Below are 14,370 nucleotides of genomic sequence, written 5' to 3'. Positions count from 1 at the left end.
CTCTGGTTAGTCAGCTTTTATGTTCCGATAATTAAACATAATAATTCTCAAGTGGACTTGCTGTGTGGCCTACTCCAAATAACAAAAAAACCTATGTCTATTCCAGAGGAATAGATGGAGATTTTGATTTCGGTTGGTATCTGCTGGCAGAGATGTTTGTTCTGATTGCAAGTTTTTCATTTGGTAGAGAAACTAAATATCATTTTATCTTCTCAAAATAAGACATTGTTACTTGTTTGAAACTTGAATTGTGAATTTTTACAGCATTGACATAGACCGTATGATTGACAGTACAGCCAGTGCCAAAATCGAGCACTGACCAGATGATCACAACTTGTGCAAAAAATATTCATCAACACAGACTCATAGTAAATGTAAAAGATGATCTCAGAAAGAAAAAAGACTATAAATGACATGAAATAGTTAATAGTAAGTTTTACTTTTAAATTTTAGAGTAAATATATTTTTTTACAACCTGAAAGGAACATAATATATTTAAGTGGGTGATTTAGCTAGTATGCGGGTACAGGTCAAGGACAAAATGTTGCAGGCAGAGATCAAGGAATCAAAAATAACTGAGATTGGCTATGGGTACAGAAATGAATATAACAAAATTTAAAGAGGACAGCATTAGACACAAGGTCAGTTTTTAATGTGGTGAAAATCCAGCTCCCTGAAAAAGGGTAGACTGAATGAAGATAAAAATTAAAATTGCATCAGTTTTGAAGGATTTCTCACATGCATATCAAGGACTGAAAAGGTTAAGTATATGAACAGATACTATACAGAAGATATTGGATGAGAAGATAGAGTTTATTTTCTCATTAAAACTGAATTTAAAAAAATAAAATGCAATTTGTGAAAGAAAAGAAAACAATGAAAAGATAAAGAAGGTTACCAAAGAAGTAAATTCCAGTTTTGAATTAACTGCCATATAATCCAATAATGTATTTATCCCATGAATAGCAAGATGGCGGCGTTGGTATTCTTCAGAACATTCTGGCATGCTAACAGGACGACTCATGGAGAGTGAAACATCCAAAAGAATAAGTGTCGGCATGATAATTCCTAGAAGATTAAAAAAGGATTAAGAGAATGCAAATCTTTCAAATGCTCTTTTGAACATTATAGCTAAGTCATGGACAGTGAAAATAGGAAGAGAAAAAAAAAAGAGAAAGACATTTTTTAAATCTCATTAAGGAAAAAATAGACAATGTTTTCTATGGTGTTGCTTTCTTATGAATCAGAGGTAGAGGGAAAAAGTTAATTATTTTTTTTTAAATCTTAATTGACTTCTACAAAAATTACTCGCTCCAGAATTTCTACCTTACAAAAAAAAAAAAAATAATCTGAGTCTAAAGTTGCCTTAAGTTTTGTGTTGTTCTAATTTATTTTATTTTTAAATCAAAAATTAGATTGTTGACTCCTTATTTTTAAATAAAATCAAAATTGCTGACTCCTGATTTTTATATTTTGAAAACTTTATTCCGAAATTTTTTCAAAATTGATCACAAATGTTGCTCTGATAAAAATTAGTATCATGTTTAATTAGTTAATGCCCACTGACCATAAAAACGATTTGAAGATTTCAAGGTAGTTTTATTATAATAGTCATATTTAAAAAACCCAAACAAAGTCCTCAAAATACCACCATTTTGTTCAGTAATGAATATCCTTTCACATGCTTTAATAAATAACAATCTACATGATATATCTGAAGAGTTTTTAGGAAAGTAATGATAAAAATGTTAATGCTATGAAACAGTCATTTTTGCATCAAATTTTTTAACCATTGCAGTGCTTAGAAGCTCAGTAATAATCCCTTATGAGGAATTTTCTCATGAAATTTGGAAAACAATTGGAAAAAGCATCAATCTCACTTATTGCCAGGATACAAAATAAACTAGTTTGTTTGTTGTCTTAAAAATAAAAATTCAACATGACATGTTTCGAACATTATTTTCTAAATATTTTTCATATCCCAAGTACCAAGTAAATTAATGTTTTTATTTTTTTTGTGCATTAAAATGATAATTCTATGTTAATTTCTCTTTTGGTACCATCAGTTTTTACATAGCCTTTCCCCCATAACTTCAAATACTTTTTAGCAAAAGTAAACAATTTGACTAATAACGCTGATAATCAAAAGCTAGTCAACAGTAGCAGCAGCAATCACTGTTAGCTTTGAAATCAACGAGTTTTGTGAATTACGTTTATTTTGAAAAAAATAAAAAACACAAAAAACTTTTCTGTTTAAAATTAATGCAGTTTGTGATTCTTTTATAAAATTTCCTTCAAGAAATATTGCTTTTCAAATATACTTAATTTTCAAACTTTATAGCTGCCAATTAAAAACTAAATAAGATTTTATTTTTTTAGATGATTATGTGTGAATACATCTAAAAAAGAAAAATTAGTGGGGGAAAAAATTAACAATAAAAATAATCTAGAATTTAGAGTAGAGGGGGGGTATCATTTTCGCATATAAACTTAATGTATAATGATCCCCCATTTGCCAGCTATTCTTGCCTCTTAGAGCAATTAGTACTCCAAATTCTTTTGCTATTTGTTCAATTTAAAAAATTTGCATATATATATATATAAATTACGCTACCACTAAATCTAGATACAAGTAACAAGCCCACCTCATAAAAGTGCCTCCCTTGGACCTGTTGTACTATTTACCTTAACTCTGAGTGACAAGTCGAACCTCGAAAAAAATCTCCTTTAACCCTACCACTAATTCCAAATCCAAATGGCATTCACTTTAAAATAAAATCCTTCCATAACTCTACCGCTAACCACAAGGTCGAGTGGCAAGCCCCCCTCCCCTGGTACAAACAGTCTTAAAACCATGCATAATTGTTAAAAAGAAAATGCACATCATTATAGAAAAATAAATTAACTGCTCTAAAATTCTAGAATGGCCTGGAATTGGTGAATTATTTTACATTAAATTTATATGTGAAATTAATCCCCCACTCTAATGGATATTTGAAAATAGAAAAAATAAAAAAATGCAAAATTCAAACAATCTTTATAAAAAATAATGTCTTTTAAATGTTGCCCATTTTCAGTTTCGCATATTTGTGCTCTTTCCAAAACATTATTCATAACAGATTGCAGAATCTCTGGATTGCGATTTAACTCCTTTAATTCATTCCTGATGTTTTCCTTTGATTCTTGCAGGGTTTGGGGTTTGTCAACATAGGCTCTTTCTTTTGCTCCGACAAACTACAAGCACTTGTACCCCCTCAACATAAATACCCCCGACAGATCCGACTTCCTGCTCATCTCTCTACATAGTATCCCTTCAACTTATGTCCCTAATAGTAGCCCCCATACATCAAAGTGGCACTGTGCCTTGTTTGGGGTGAAAATGGAAAAACAAAATAAAAATGACCGTTTTTGTTTTCTTTTTCTTTCTGCCAAGTTTTCAAGATGTTTACACACAATCGCTCATAGATCTACCACTAACCCGAAGTCGGAGTGGCAAGCCTTCTCCTCCTACAAAGACTTTCCTAAAAACACATAATTGTCAAAAAAAAAAAACAAAAAAACACACACACACAGGATTTATTTCCCATAGAAAAAAAAAATGGTTAACTACTCTAAAACGTTTGAATGGCTTTAAAGTCTAAGATTATTTTATATAAAATTTTTATTTTTATTATTTATTTATTTTTATTTCTGACAAGTTTTTCAGTGTGTTCATATATTGCCTAAAAAAGGGAGAATTATATATTTTGGGGAGGCAGGGGAGGGCGATTTAGCAAGTGTTAATCTAATATAATGAAGTTGTATTTCTGTTTGTTCACAATTTAATGAATAATAAAAAAGGTACACTGTTTCACAAATTAATTTTCAGACTGAAAACGAACTTCATACATTTTTATTACAGCATGATTTCTATGTATATATACTATTTATTCAAAAGAAATCTACATTTAATGAGTAACCTCATTTGCATATTATATTAAAGAAAATCTATTTTAATAATTAGCTTATTGTTATTGTTTGTTGTAATAGAATCATTTTAATTAATAATAAATTAAATAAATCAACTTTAAATAATATTTCTAGATAGAAATATTAAAGTTGATTTATTTAATTTATTTTTAACTTAATTTATATTAATGTATTTTCAATAATTAATAGTTGACAACAGTTGCATTTAAAACTGGAAAGTAAGCTTATTTATTTAAGCTATGAGGATTATTTCCCCTTTAAACTACAATAGTTACTTTGCATTTGATTTTCATAAACCAAGATGGATGTTTTATGCTTCTTTGAATCCAACATGTGGTCTCTTTCGTAACAATTTAGTATATTTGTGTATCTTAAATGGTATGGGACTAATCTCTCTGCCCGGTAATGTGTTTCGACCAGACCACATTGGGTGTATACAGTCAGTCTAAAATAATGCCAAATATTTAAATCATACAATATCTTTTCATTTCTAACAGTCCTAGTATTAGATTTCAGTTCCTTGTACATAAAATGCATTACAATTCAACTTGAAGTTTTCTAATTTTTTTTTCTTTAATGGATGCATGGAATTTTTATGGTATATTTATATGCATTTCGGAAGTTTGGAGATAAGGATTGGTTATTTGTATTATTTGGATTCATTGCAGTGGTTATAGTACTTAGAAAAATCAATTGTAAAAGTGATATTTTCCTGAAGGCTGAAGGTCCAATTTTCAGTGTAGGTGACTGAAAAATACAATTGCGAATTACTTTGGACCTCTATATCTCTGTACAGTCACGATTGATGGAACAAGACCATGCTACCCCCATGAAGTAAATAAAGGGTACTGTTCGAAATCTTGTTCAAATTCTTGAGTTCAACAGAAACATTCTCGAGTTTGACAAGATATACCTAAAGAAGTTCAGAGGTTTTGATTGGTATTTTGTCAAAGCTTTCACTTGACACAGCTGAAAGATGTTATGAATCCAAGCTCAAAATTACCAATGAACTGCCATTTGCAATTCCATTTATATTCTGGCCATCAATGTCAGAATTGTCAAAAATTGAGTAAAACAGAAGGTGGAAAGCAAAACTATGCCGGGAGAGGGGGGGTCGGTCTTTTTGAACACGTTAGAACTAGCCTTTAAATAATTTTTTTTTAAAAGTTGAAAATATGTAGTGGATACTGTTTGAAAAATAATACTTTTTCAGTAGACAGTGTAAGTTAAATGTTTAGTATGTTATGAAGCAGACTTGATAAATAATGAACATAAATAATGAACACAAATAATGAACATAAATAATGAATACAAACAAATGTTTTGCATTCCTCCTCATCTTCATATCAACAGTAAAGACAAATCTACTTTATAATTTGTCTGATGTCACATTTGCACAGTAAGAGAAAGTAAATAAAATTGTTAATTAAATTAGGAAATGGAAGGTGATGCTAATGGAGGGGATAATGATCAGGATTTATGACCTGGGTGTACTATGTTTGAATCCATTTCACTTATGGATGTTGGCAACTTTCATGTGATTCTTCCTGTAAGTACCTAATTTTAAAAAGAATTGGAGAAACCAATGCCAACAACAGAATCCAGCTGATGAAAAAAAAATTGTGCTATTTTGTTAAATGTTTTTAAAATCAATCTTTCAGATGTGTCAACACCTGAAAGATTTGTCCATTATGCTTCAGTAATATAGCATTTTCATTGCTAACCATGCAAAACTCATATTCACGATGGATCAGTTCTTATTTTAATCGCTAAGAAAAACTCATTTCCAAGATATCAGATTTTTGTTTTGAAAGTCATCATTGATGGAATGTGTTAGTTTCGTATTATGACTTTTAGTGAAATTTTTAACTGCTTCTGTGTTAATATATTATTGCTAATAAAAATTTAAGAATGAATGTATGGTAAGGTTTTACAAAATAGCCAATTAGAGTGAGAAAATGGGTAAATATGAGATTCTCTTTAAAATTAACTTGCAACATCTTGTTTATTTTGGGGATTATTTTGATAAAATTTAGATGTAAACAAAATTTAATTTGTTCTCTTTATAAATGTAAAACTCTTTCTCTTGTGGCTTTAATGGTTATTTTCCAAATTACTTCAAATTAGGTTGTTATTTTTGGTGGTGGGCAATTTATGTATTTTTTTTTACACACAAAAAAAGTTTATTTTTAAAAAATTTTTGTGTATGAAATTGTGTATGATGATAGTTCTGTCTTAGAGAAAAAGAACCAATTGTCAATATAGGGTTTTAAGTTATCAAAAAAAAAAAAAATGCAAACTGAAAATTTTTGTTCAATTATTAAATTGCAGTTATATTCACTTTTTATATGATTCAAATTTGATTTTTTTAAAATGTAAGTTTAATCTTTTATGTGTCATCAATCACATTAAAATGATTCAATGTGTCAACTATTTAAAATAAGTCTTATATGAATTCATGCTTCCATGTCATTTTTGCATGTTCAGAAGTATGTTGCACAATGTTTAGGCTGGCTTGATTTAATAATTCTTGCTCTCATGATTGATTTTCATTTACCACAAGATGACATGATATATTTGTAAAGATTTAAAATAATTTTTTTGCAGTCTGCATTTTTAGTTATACACTGAAAACTGGTTTCTCGACCAATGGCACAAAAGACAGTTAATTTTCTAATTTACAACGAACTTTGAATAATATTTAATGGCACAATTGTTTATATATTTAAAAATATCTATGAGCCACATTAAAATTTTTTTGATATAATAAAAATAAAATTTGGGTTTGGGATATCTAGTATAATGTTAACATTTTTATTTAAAGGTTTGTAAATCAGGACCGTTTTGAGATAACCTATTTGTAGCATCATTTCCATGCATTTCAACACTATGTGATGCACACAATACAACTTCTTCACAGTGAATAAACATTTATGCTGTTGAAAAACCACATTCTTCTGCAGAAACAAAACATGACATATCTAGAGTAAAACTTCAAAAAAAAAAAATCCCTATATTCTTTACAGGTAATTGCAGTTGCCATAGCGATCATTGACAAATGGATGCTTCAGCAGAGAGAATGTTACAGCTTTATAAAAGACCATTCGTAAGAACAGGAAGGTGCACTGCTTTAGTGAGTAGAGAACTGTAAAAATGTACAGGTTTTGACAAACCTTATAGTTATCCAATCCTTAAGGTGTCTTTAACAATATTTTAGTATAAAGTGTTAATCCACACATGTGATGACAACAAAACAATCAACTCCTAATCCCAAGATTGTGATGGGTGGAAGAAGTTTGTTCTTAAGCATGTGGTGAAACTTCCCGAAGTATGCACATCGTATATTTTAATTACCTGTTAAATTCTATGGTTTGAACTTACATATGTTTTTTACATAACTAATTACTACAAATACAATTCTAATTTTGTTATGAAGAATTGTTATTGTGTAGACAAATAATACAGGGTGTCCAAAAGGTCACTGAAGGGTTTTGGACTTAAATACATTCTTTATTGTTGATATCTTTCTGTAATTTTAACACAATCTGACTAAAATATTTGAAAATAAAAAAAAATGCAAAATTCAAACAATCTTTATAAAAAATAATGTCTTTTAAATGTTGCCCATTTTCAGTTTCGCATATTTGTGCTCTTTCCAAAACATTATTCATGACAGATTGCAGAATCTCTGGATTGCGATTTAACTCCCTTATTTCGTTCCTGATGTTTTCCTTTGATTCTTGCAGGGTTTGGGGTTTGTCAACATAAGCACTTTCTTTAAGATATTCCCACAAGAAAAAATCAGGGCAAGTCAAGTTGTGGTGGCCATTTGACATTGCCATAACGAGAGATAATGTTGTTGCCAAAACATTGCCTGAAAAGCTCCATGGTGCTTCTCGCCATATGTGTTGTTACCTCATCTTGTTGGGACCATAATCCAGGCCTATTTTGAATTTGTGGGTGCAGAAAGTCTGTAATCATAGCCTGGTATCTCTCTCCAGTAACAGTGACAGCATTTTTGTCTTGATCTTCAAAAAAATAAGGTCCAATAATCTTCTCCTCCGTTACTGCACACCATATAATGCACTTTATGGCATGCAACTGCTTTTGATGAATTACCCTTGGATTTTCAGGGTCCCAAAATCTGTAATTTTGTTTGTTAACGAATCCATTCAAATGAAAATGGGCTTCATCTAACAATCAACTTTTGCAGAAAATTGGGGTAATTTCAGACAAGTTCTTGCATTTGAACTGTATATTAAACCCTTTGTAAATCTTCAAGCTTCAAGTGTTGAACAAGCTGCAGTTTATAAGAAAAGAGTTTTAAAATGTGCAGAATATTGTGTAGTGGAGCTTCAATGTATCCCAAGTTGTGTGAAACATTGTTGAATCAATGTTTCAAGGTCTGCCAGCTCACGGAAGATCAAGTACAGCTCCTTGGTCTTCAAATTGGTGCCCAATGTTTTGAATTGTGTTGTGACTTGGACTATCTCTTTCATGAAAATGCTGTTGATAATTTTTTTGAGTCAAAACAATTGACTCCTGATTTTACAACTTGCGTACCTAATTTTGGTAAAACAATTTCATAACTTGCATACGTTGTTCAATGCTATTCCTAATTAATTTCCAAAATATTATCTGTAAAATATCTGAAATAGAGAAAAAAATGATCATTAATGGTAAAATGATTTTCAACCGTTCAGTGACTTTTTGGACACCCTGTATTTCATGTTTTCATGAAATCAAAAAGTAATTTTTTTTTTTTTTAGACTAGCGAGAGGACCTGGCCTTACTTGATCGTAAAATATGCTTAAATATATTTTAATTCATGCAGATTTCAGATTTTACAAAGCCAATTCTCTATTGAATATCATATTGTACCTAATATATACTACTGATTTCAAAAGATGGCTTGTGTGCCATCAGCTAGAATCGAAACCAAAACATTTAGCATTCCAGCCATTTGAACTATCAACAGATAGATGAGAAAGATTTAAAATTAGACCATTTCAACCTATGAATGAATTTGCACATGTGCAAAATAGAAAATATGTTGGCAAGTTGAAATAAACATTTTGCATTTCAACTTGCCAACATATTTCTGTACGCGTTACCCATCCATACAAACAAGTTTTACTCGTTATAAATCATCCTTGGTGTATGATTACTATTTTCTGTTAATTTCAGTGTTGTGTAACCAGTAGTTTATTGGTTAAATATTTTCATACAGACACACATCTTATTTATATAGATTTGATAGTTATCTTTTCTTGCCAAGCTCTACTTGGTTTTTGGTACTTGTGCATCTATGTTGCTGTGCTGAAATAATGACATTATTTAAAAACCCATTCTTAATATAGGAAGAAGAGGGTGTTTGATTACTATTCTGTATTTTCACCTAACAATTTAATAAATTCAATTTTTACGATATATTTGCTATAACTTGAAAATACTATTTAAAAAAATAGTAGGGTAACATAGATCCATTTTTTTAAAAATTTGTTTCTGCTTCATTGATTCAAAATTGTTGACATTTACGACTCTAATCTGGAAGTTCGCAAAATTTTAAAATCTTTTATATATATATATATATATATATATACACACACATACACACACACTTGCTTGCTTTAACTCAAACTTGAAACATCACTCTTTTATATAATAAATCAGTAATTTCACAGTTTACAGTTATTAACCCAAGATTTATTGACTTCAATCAAAACTTGTTTTGACTAAGAATCACGATTAATGTAATCATTATTAAATTTATGTATTGTGTTTATTTAAAAAAGTATTTTTATAAAAGACAATATTTAGTATAATATTAAATTATAAGTATTTTGTAAATATTTTATTATTCTTCTTGTTTTTAACATAAAGAAAAAAAAAAAAATGTTTATATTTTTTAATGAAAACAATATGTAATATAATAAATACATAAATTCTTATTTTCTTAAAAATCTAGTTGTGTTTCACTAATGGTCAATGTCAATGGCATAACTGAACTTAATAGTTGCAAACCAGGAAGTTACTAACAAATCTGAAATTGATTAAAGTTGTAGTTATTGAGGATTGTTATTGTTATGTCAAAACAAAAACTTCATAATATAAGGGGACGTAACTCCCGCGTTCATCCATTGTTTCTAAACAAAAGTTAATTGAAAAGAAATTTGTTATATATTTGAATTTTTTACCCTTTTTTCGTTTATTGGCTTGTCTGCTAAATTTCTGAAAATAAACTTATGGAATTAAATAAGTCTATCTAAATTTTACATTATAAAATAACAAAGATCATTTTACTACAGTTTTGTTTTTGGACTAATTTTTTTTTTCTCACACTAATTGTTAATCTAAATATTTTTGTGGCAACTAAGTTATTGATATTAATGTCAGAATGTAAATCAAGTTTACAAGTTTTATAGCATAGAGGGAAATATTGACTTTATGTTTGGAAATTATAAACAATAAATACAGTCGGTCAGTCGTATAAACTAAATGATATTAAGGAAGTATTAAATGATGGTGCTTGTTAAGAGTCAACAAAACGATTTTTTAAATGTATCGTTTTAAGTAAAAGCAGTTATCTCCAAAATCAATGCTCGGAAGAATTAAGCTACCATCGGTGAACATCTCATGACTATAAATTCCACTGACCAGGAGCGGAAGTATTACATGAAAAACAAAACCATATATTTATTTTTAAAAAAATACTGTTTTTAACACTTCTTGTGTTATCACGAAACAAAAACAAAACAAAATAAAACACTTCTTGTATTATCAAGTTAACAGAAGATTGCGACCAAGGTCTGCCCATTACACATATTGTTTCTGTTGGACATGCATTGTTTTATTAATGTATTAATTTATGTGTTCATCATCATCATCGTCATAAACATCAAAGAAACCAGGCGTCTTTAAAACGGTTTTCCTATATTAACTTTTTAACAGAAGATCACGACTGAGATCCGCCCATCACATGTATCACTTCTGTTGTATATGTTTTGTTTTTATTTATGCATTAATTTATTAATAGCGAGGTGAAAATTATTTCATCAGCAAAAGAAGTAAGATGCCTTCTTCCCTCCGCTAGCCTGTAGTAGATCCTTCAGCAAGGTAGAGTACCTACTTTAGCCCCCCGATCAGGGTTACATGTAGCCAATCCCCACCTGCCCATGATAAAAACTATTTCGCTAATCAGGGTTCTGGCTATGGGTGAATGTTCAGTGTCCTAGAAAGAAACTGCCTTGCGATCTAGGTTATTTTCTTGAGCCAAAGGCTAAGAGTAAGGTCCCTGGCAGAAACCTTGGTGAATCAGCACCTCATAGTACCAGCATCATGGCCCACCAGCATGTGGACATGCCCTGGTGATGGTAAAATGTTGACCCAGCTACGGGCTAAATATTAACAACCCATAGGATGTCCCTTCATAGGCGGACTTCCGACAGACTGGATTTCCAGCAGGACGCTGCAACTAATCAATGAGCCAGCCGTCGCGGCTCTCATCTGTGCCACTTAAATCCTCTGAGGACGGTCAAGATAGTGGATTGGAGTTTGTGCACCCCCCCTTACACTTACAATTTCTTTTTGCACAGGTATTTTCTTCATCACTCACATCCAAGACCTGTGGCGATGGGATAACAGGTGACAGGGACATGCCCTGGATAGAGTTGGGACCCTCTAGCTCATGTTGTGCACATTAGGCGGCCCTGGCAAGATGGTCACTAAGAGTTTGGGACTGGAAGATCATCTCTCTTCGGTCCTACCAGGGTGACTGAACAGTCCTATTCAGGAACCACACTGCTCACCTCCCAATAGAAAAATGAAAAAGGTGTCACAAACACTGTCTGTCCAACATTTCCTGGGTGGACAACCGCATCCACCAGGACATTCCACTTGTGGTCAGAACATAAAGAATACTAAACAGCGACCTCTGACAGTCATTACCTGGAATGTCAGAACCCTTCTACACTGTTACAGAAAATCATCCCCAGTATTGGACCGCCCTAGTTACCATGGAGCTTGCCCGCTACAGCATCGCTGCCCTTAGTGAGACAAGGTTTGCTCGTGAGGGGTCACTTGAGGAGATCGGCTAGGGCTATACCTTTTCCTGGAGGATGCCTGTTGTGTTCACAGTATTGGTTTTGCCGTTTGGTCATCTCTGCTTTGCCATCTACCCGAGACACCGACTTCCATCGATGAACGTCTCATGACTCTATGACTTCCACTGATCAGGAGTCATTATGCCGCCCGATCAGTGTCTATGCTCCCACACTTGACTCAGAGGAGGATGTGAACCTCATGGCTACCATCAGGAATACCCCAAGCAGCGATAAGATCATTCTGCTGGCAATTTTAATGCCAGAATTGTCAAAAAGTATGAGATATGGAAAGGAGTCATTGAACATCATAGAGTTGGAAACGTAAACAGACATCAGACTATAGTAGATCCTCGGCCTCTATTAATGGCACAAGTACCCCATTCAGAGATTCACAGGAGAGCTGGAATTGCTCCCCTAGAGTCCTCCTTACCCGTCATCAGCTTCGATGGTTGGGCCAAGTCATCAAGATGTCCTCAAACAGACTACCTCAATGAGTTCTCTTCGGTCAGCTCACTCACAGCCGACGAAACATTGGCTACCCAAAGAAACGCTACATAGACTACATCAAGCTCACCCTCAAGCACTGCAATAATCTTTTGGAGACTTTTGCAGCCGACAAAAATACTTGGCGCTCCACATGTGATAGCAGGACGGCCTTCTTCAACAATGAGCATGAGTGAGCAGCTATAGAGCGTTACACTCTGAGATACTGACGAGCAGCGGCCACTCACCATCAAAACCTAAATCCTGTCTTCCTGTGCTCTATCTGTGCAAACCAGTGTAGATCACGCATCAGGCTTCACAATCATCAATGGAATCACAGTCAATTAAAAAAAAAAAAAATGAAGACGTTGTCATCCACATGGATGAACTGAACTACCATAACTAACTTTTTGCTTAAAATCACATATTAAAAAAAAAAAAACAAGAAATTTAAAAAATCAATTCTATCTTAACAATCACCACAGTGCTTCTTAATACACGGGGAATTTCTGGTACCACAAACTAAATGCAAAGCCACACACACACACACAAAAAAAAACAAAAACAAAAAAAAAACGTGCATCCACTTCTTTCTACTGGATTTCCCCATTGCTAACGTTTGTAGTATAAATGTACATTTTGAATCAGATATTTTTTTAAATGAAGTATCATTCTGATACACGATAAAAGGATTCATGGACTTTGAGAACCAGTTTTATAGATCGATCCCACCGGCCACAAAACAATGCATGTGGAAGATCAACTCAGAAGTGAATAAATAAAATTCGTTATGTGAAAAATATTTATGCGTAATATTTTATTTTACGCTTTGTAGACTTTTTCCTCATTAAAAACAAAAACCAACCAAAAACGCACACGTGAATTCGTCATCGAAACCATCAATAATCCCACGTGTTATTTATTATTATTATTATTATTATTATTATTATTATTATTATTATTATCCATCAAACAAGTGTGTTATTAACATTTTGCGTAAATTTATATGATTCAACTTTAGATTTGATAAATATAAATAAATACATATTTATGATGCTGCTGTGGGCCCTTGGCCCCTTGGCCTTACACTTTGTGGCGATTGAAAACCAAATACACAAATTAAACAATAACAAAGTAATTATATTTCCAAACTTAGTAACCATAGTATATAAAGTTACTCTCAATTAAGCAAATTAATACTCACTGATATAATGAGGTTTATTATCAGTTATAGTAAACAAAATTTATTCCAAGTTCATTTGTAGAATTTCCAACGTTCCAAAGTATTCCCTTTTTTCCGCCATTTATAAGTGACAACTTAGTTCTGTTCCCCATTAAAAATCTTCCGGATTATTCATCGTTAGACATGCTCCAATCGATTTGTGTTGTTTTAAAATAAAACTTAACACGCATCATGATAATCATGATAAACAAAAGAAATATAAAACTAATGTCTCATTAGTTTTGTATGTCTCATACAGAAGGGAAGAAATTAATAATTTAGTCACTGGCAAATATGCATGCTTATCTCAAACGGTTCGGCGGTGTTTAATTTTAACTTGCCCCCGACTATAATAAATTCCGCTATAAATTTTGCAAATCATTTGTAAAAAGTTAAAAATTGATGGTTTTTTTTTTCTAGTTAAAAAAGTATCGTTATTTGAATTCATTTTAGCTGACAGACCTCATCCGGTAAATGTGTAGTTTAGCGGCGTAAATTATTTGACAGACAAAAAATTATAAAAACTATTTATTTTTATATAAAACACATTATTAAACTCTAAGGCTGAAATAAAACCAGAAAAAAATCATTGGG

The 14,370-nt window shown here is 31.7% G+C and overlaps 1 protein-coding gene across 1 annotated transcript in view; it reads right to left on the bottom strand.

The window, feature by feature from the left end:
• LOC145276910 (integrator complex subunit 14-like) overlaps window positions 1-14,104 on the bottom strand; it is a 43,620-nt gene extending 29,516 nt beyond the window's left edge. Inside the window, exons 1-2 of the mRNA XM_080128373.1 lie at window positions 13,759-14,104; window positions 899-1,068 (exon numbers count right to left, since the gene is read on the bottom strand). Of these exons, the coding sequence (XP_079984499.1) occupies window positions 899-1,060 (162 nt within the window). The 5' untranslated portion in view covers window positions 1,061-1,068; window positions 13,759-14,104. The remainder of the gene's footprint in view (window positions 1-898; window positions 1,069-13,758) is intronic.
• Window positions 14,105-14,370: the final 266 nt, after the last annotated feature.

The sequence above is a fragment of the Euprymna scolopes genome, chromosome 5 (genome assembly GCF_053919585.1).
Source record: "Euprymna scolopes isolate OS-2025 chromosome 5, ASM5391958v1, whole genome shotgun sequence".
NCBI lineage: Eukaryota > Metazoa > Mollusca > Cephalopoda > Sepiida > Sepiolidae > Euprymna > Euprymna scolopes.
Note: the sequence above shows the minus strand (reverse complement) of the source record. Positions and strands in the feature narration are given on the sequence as shown.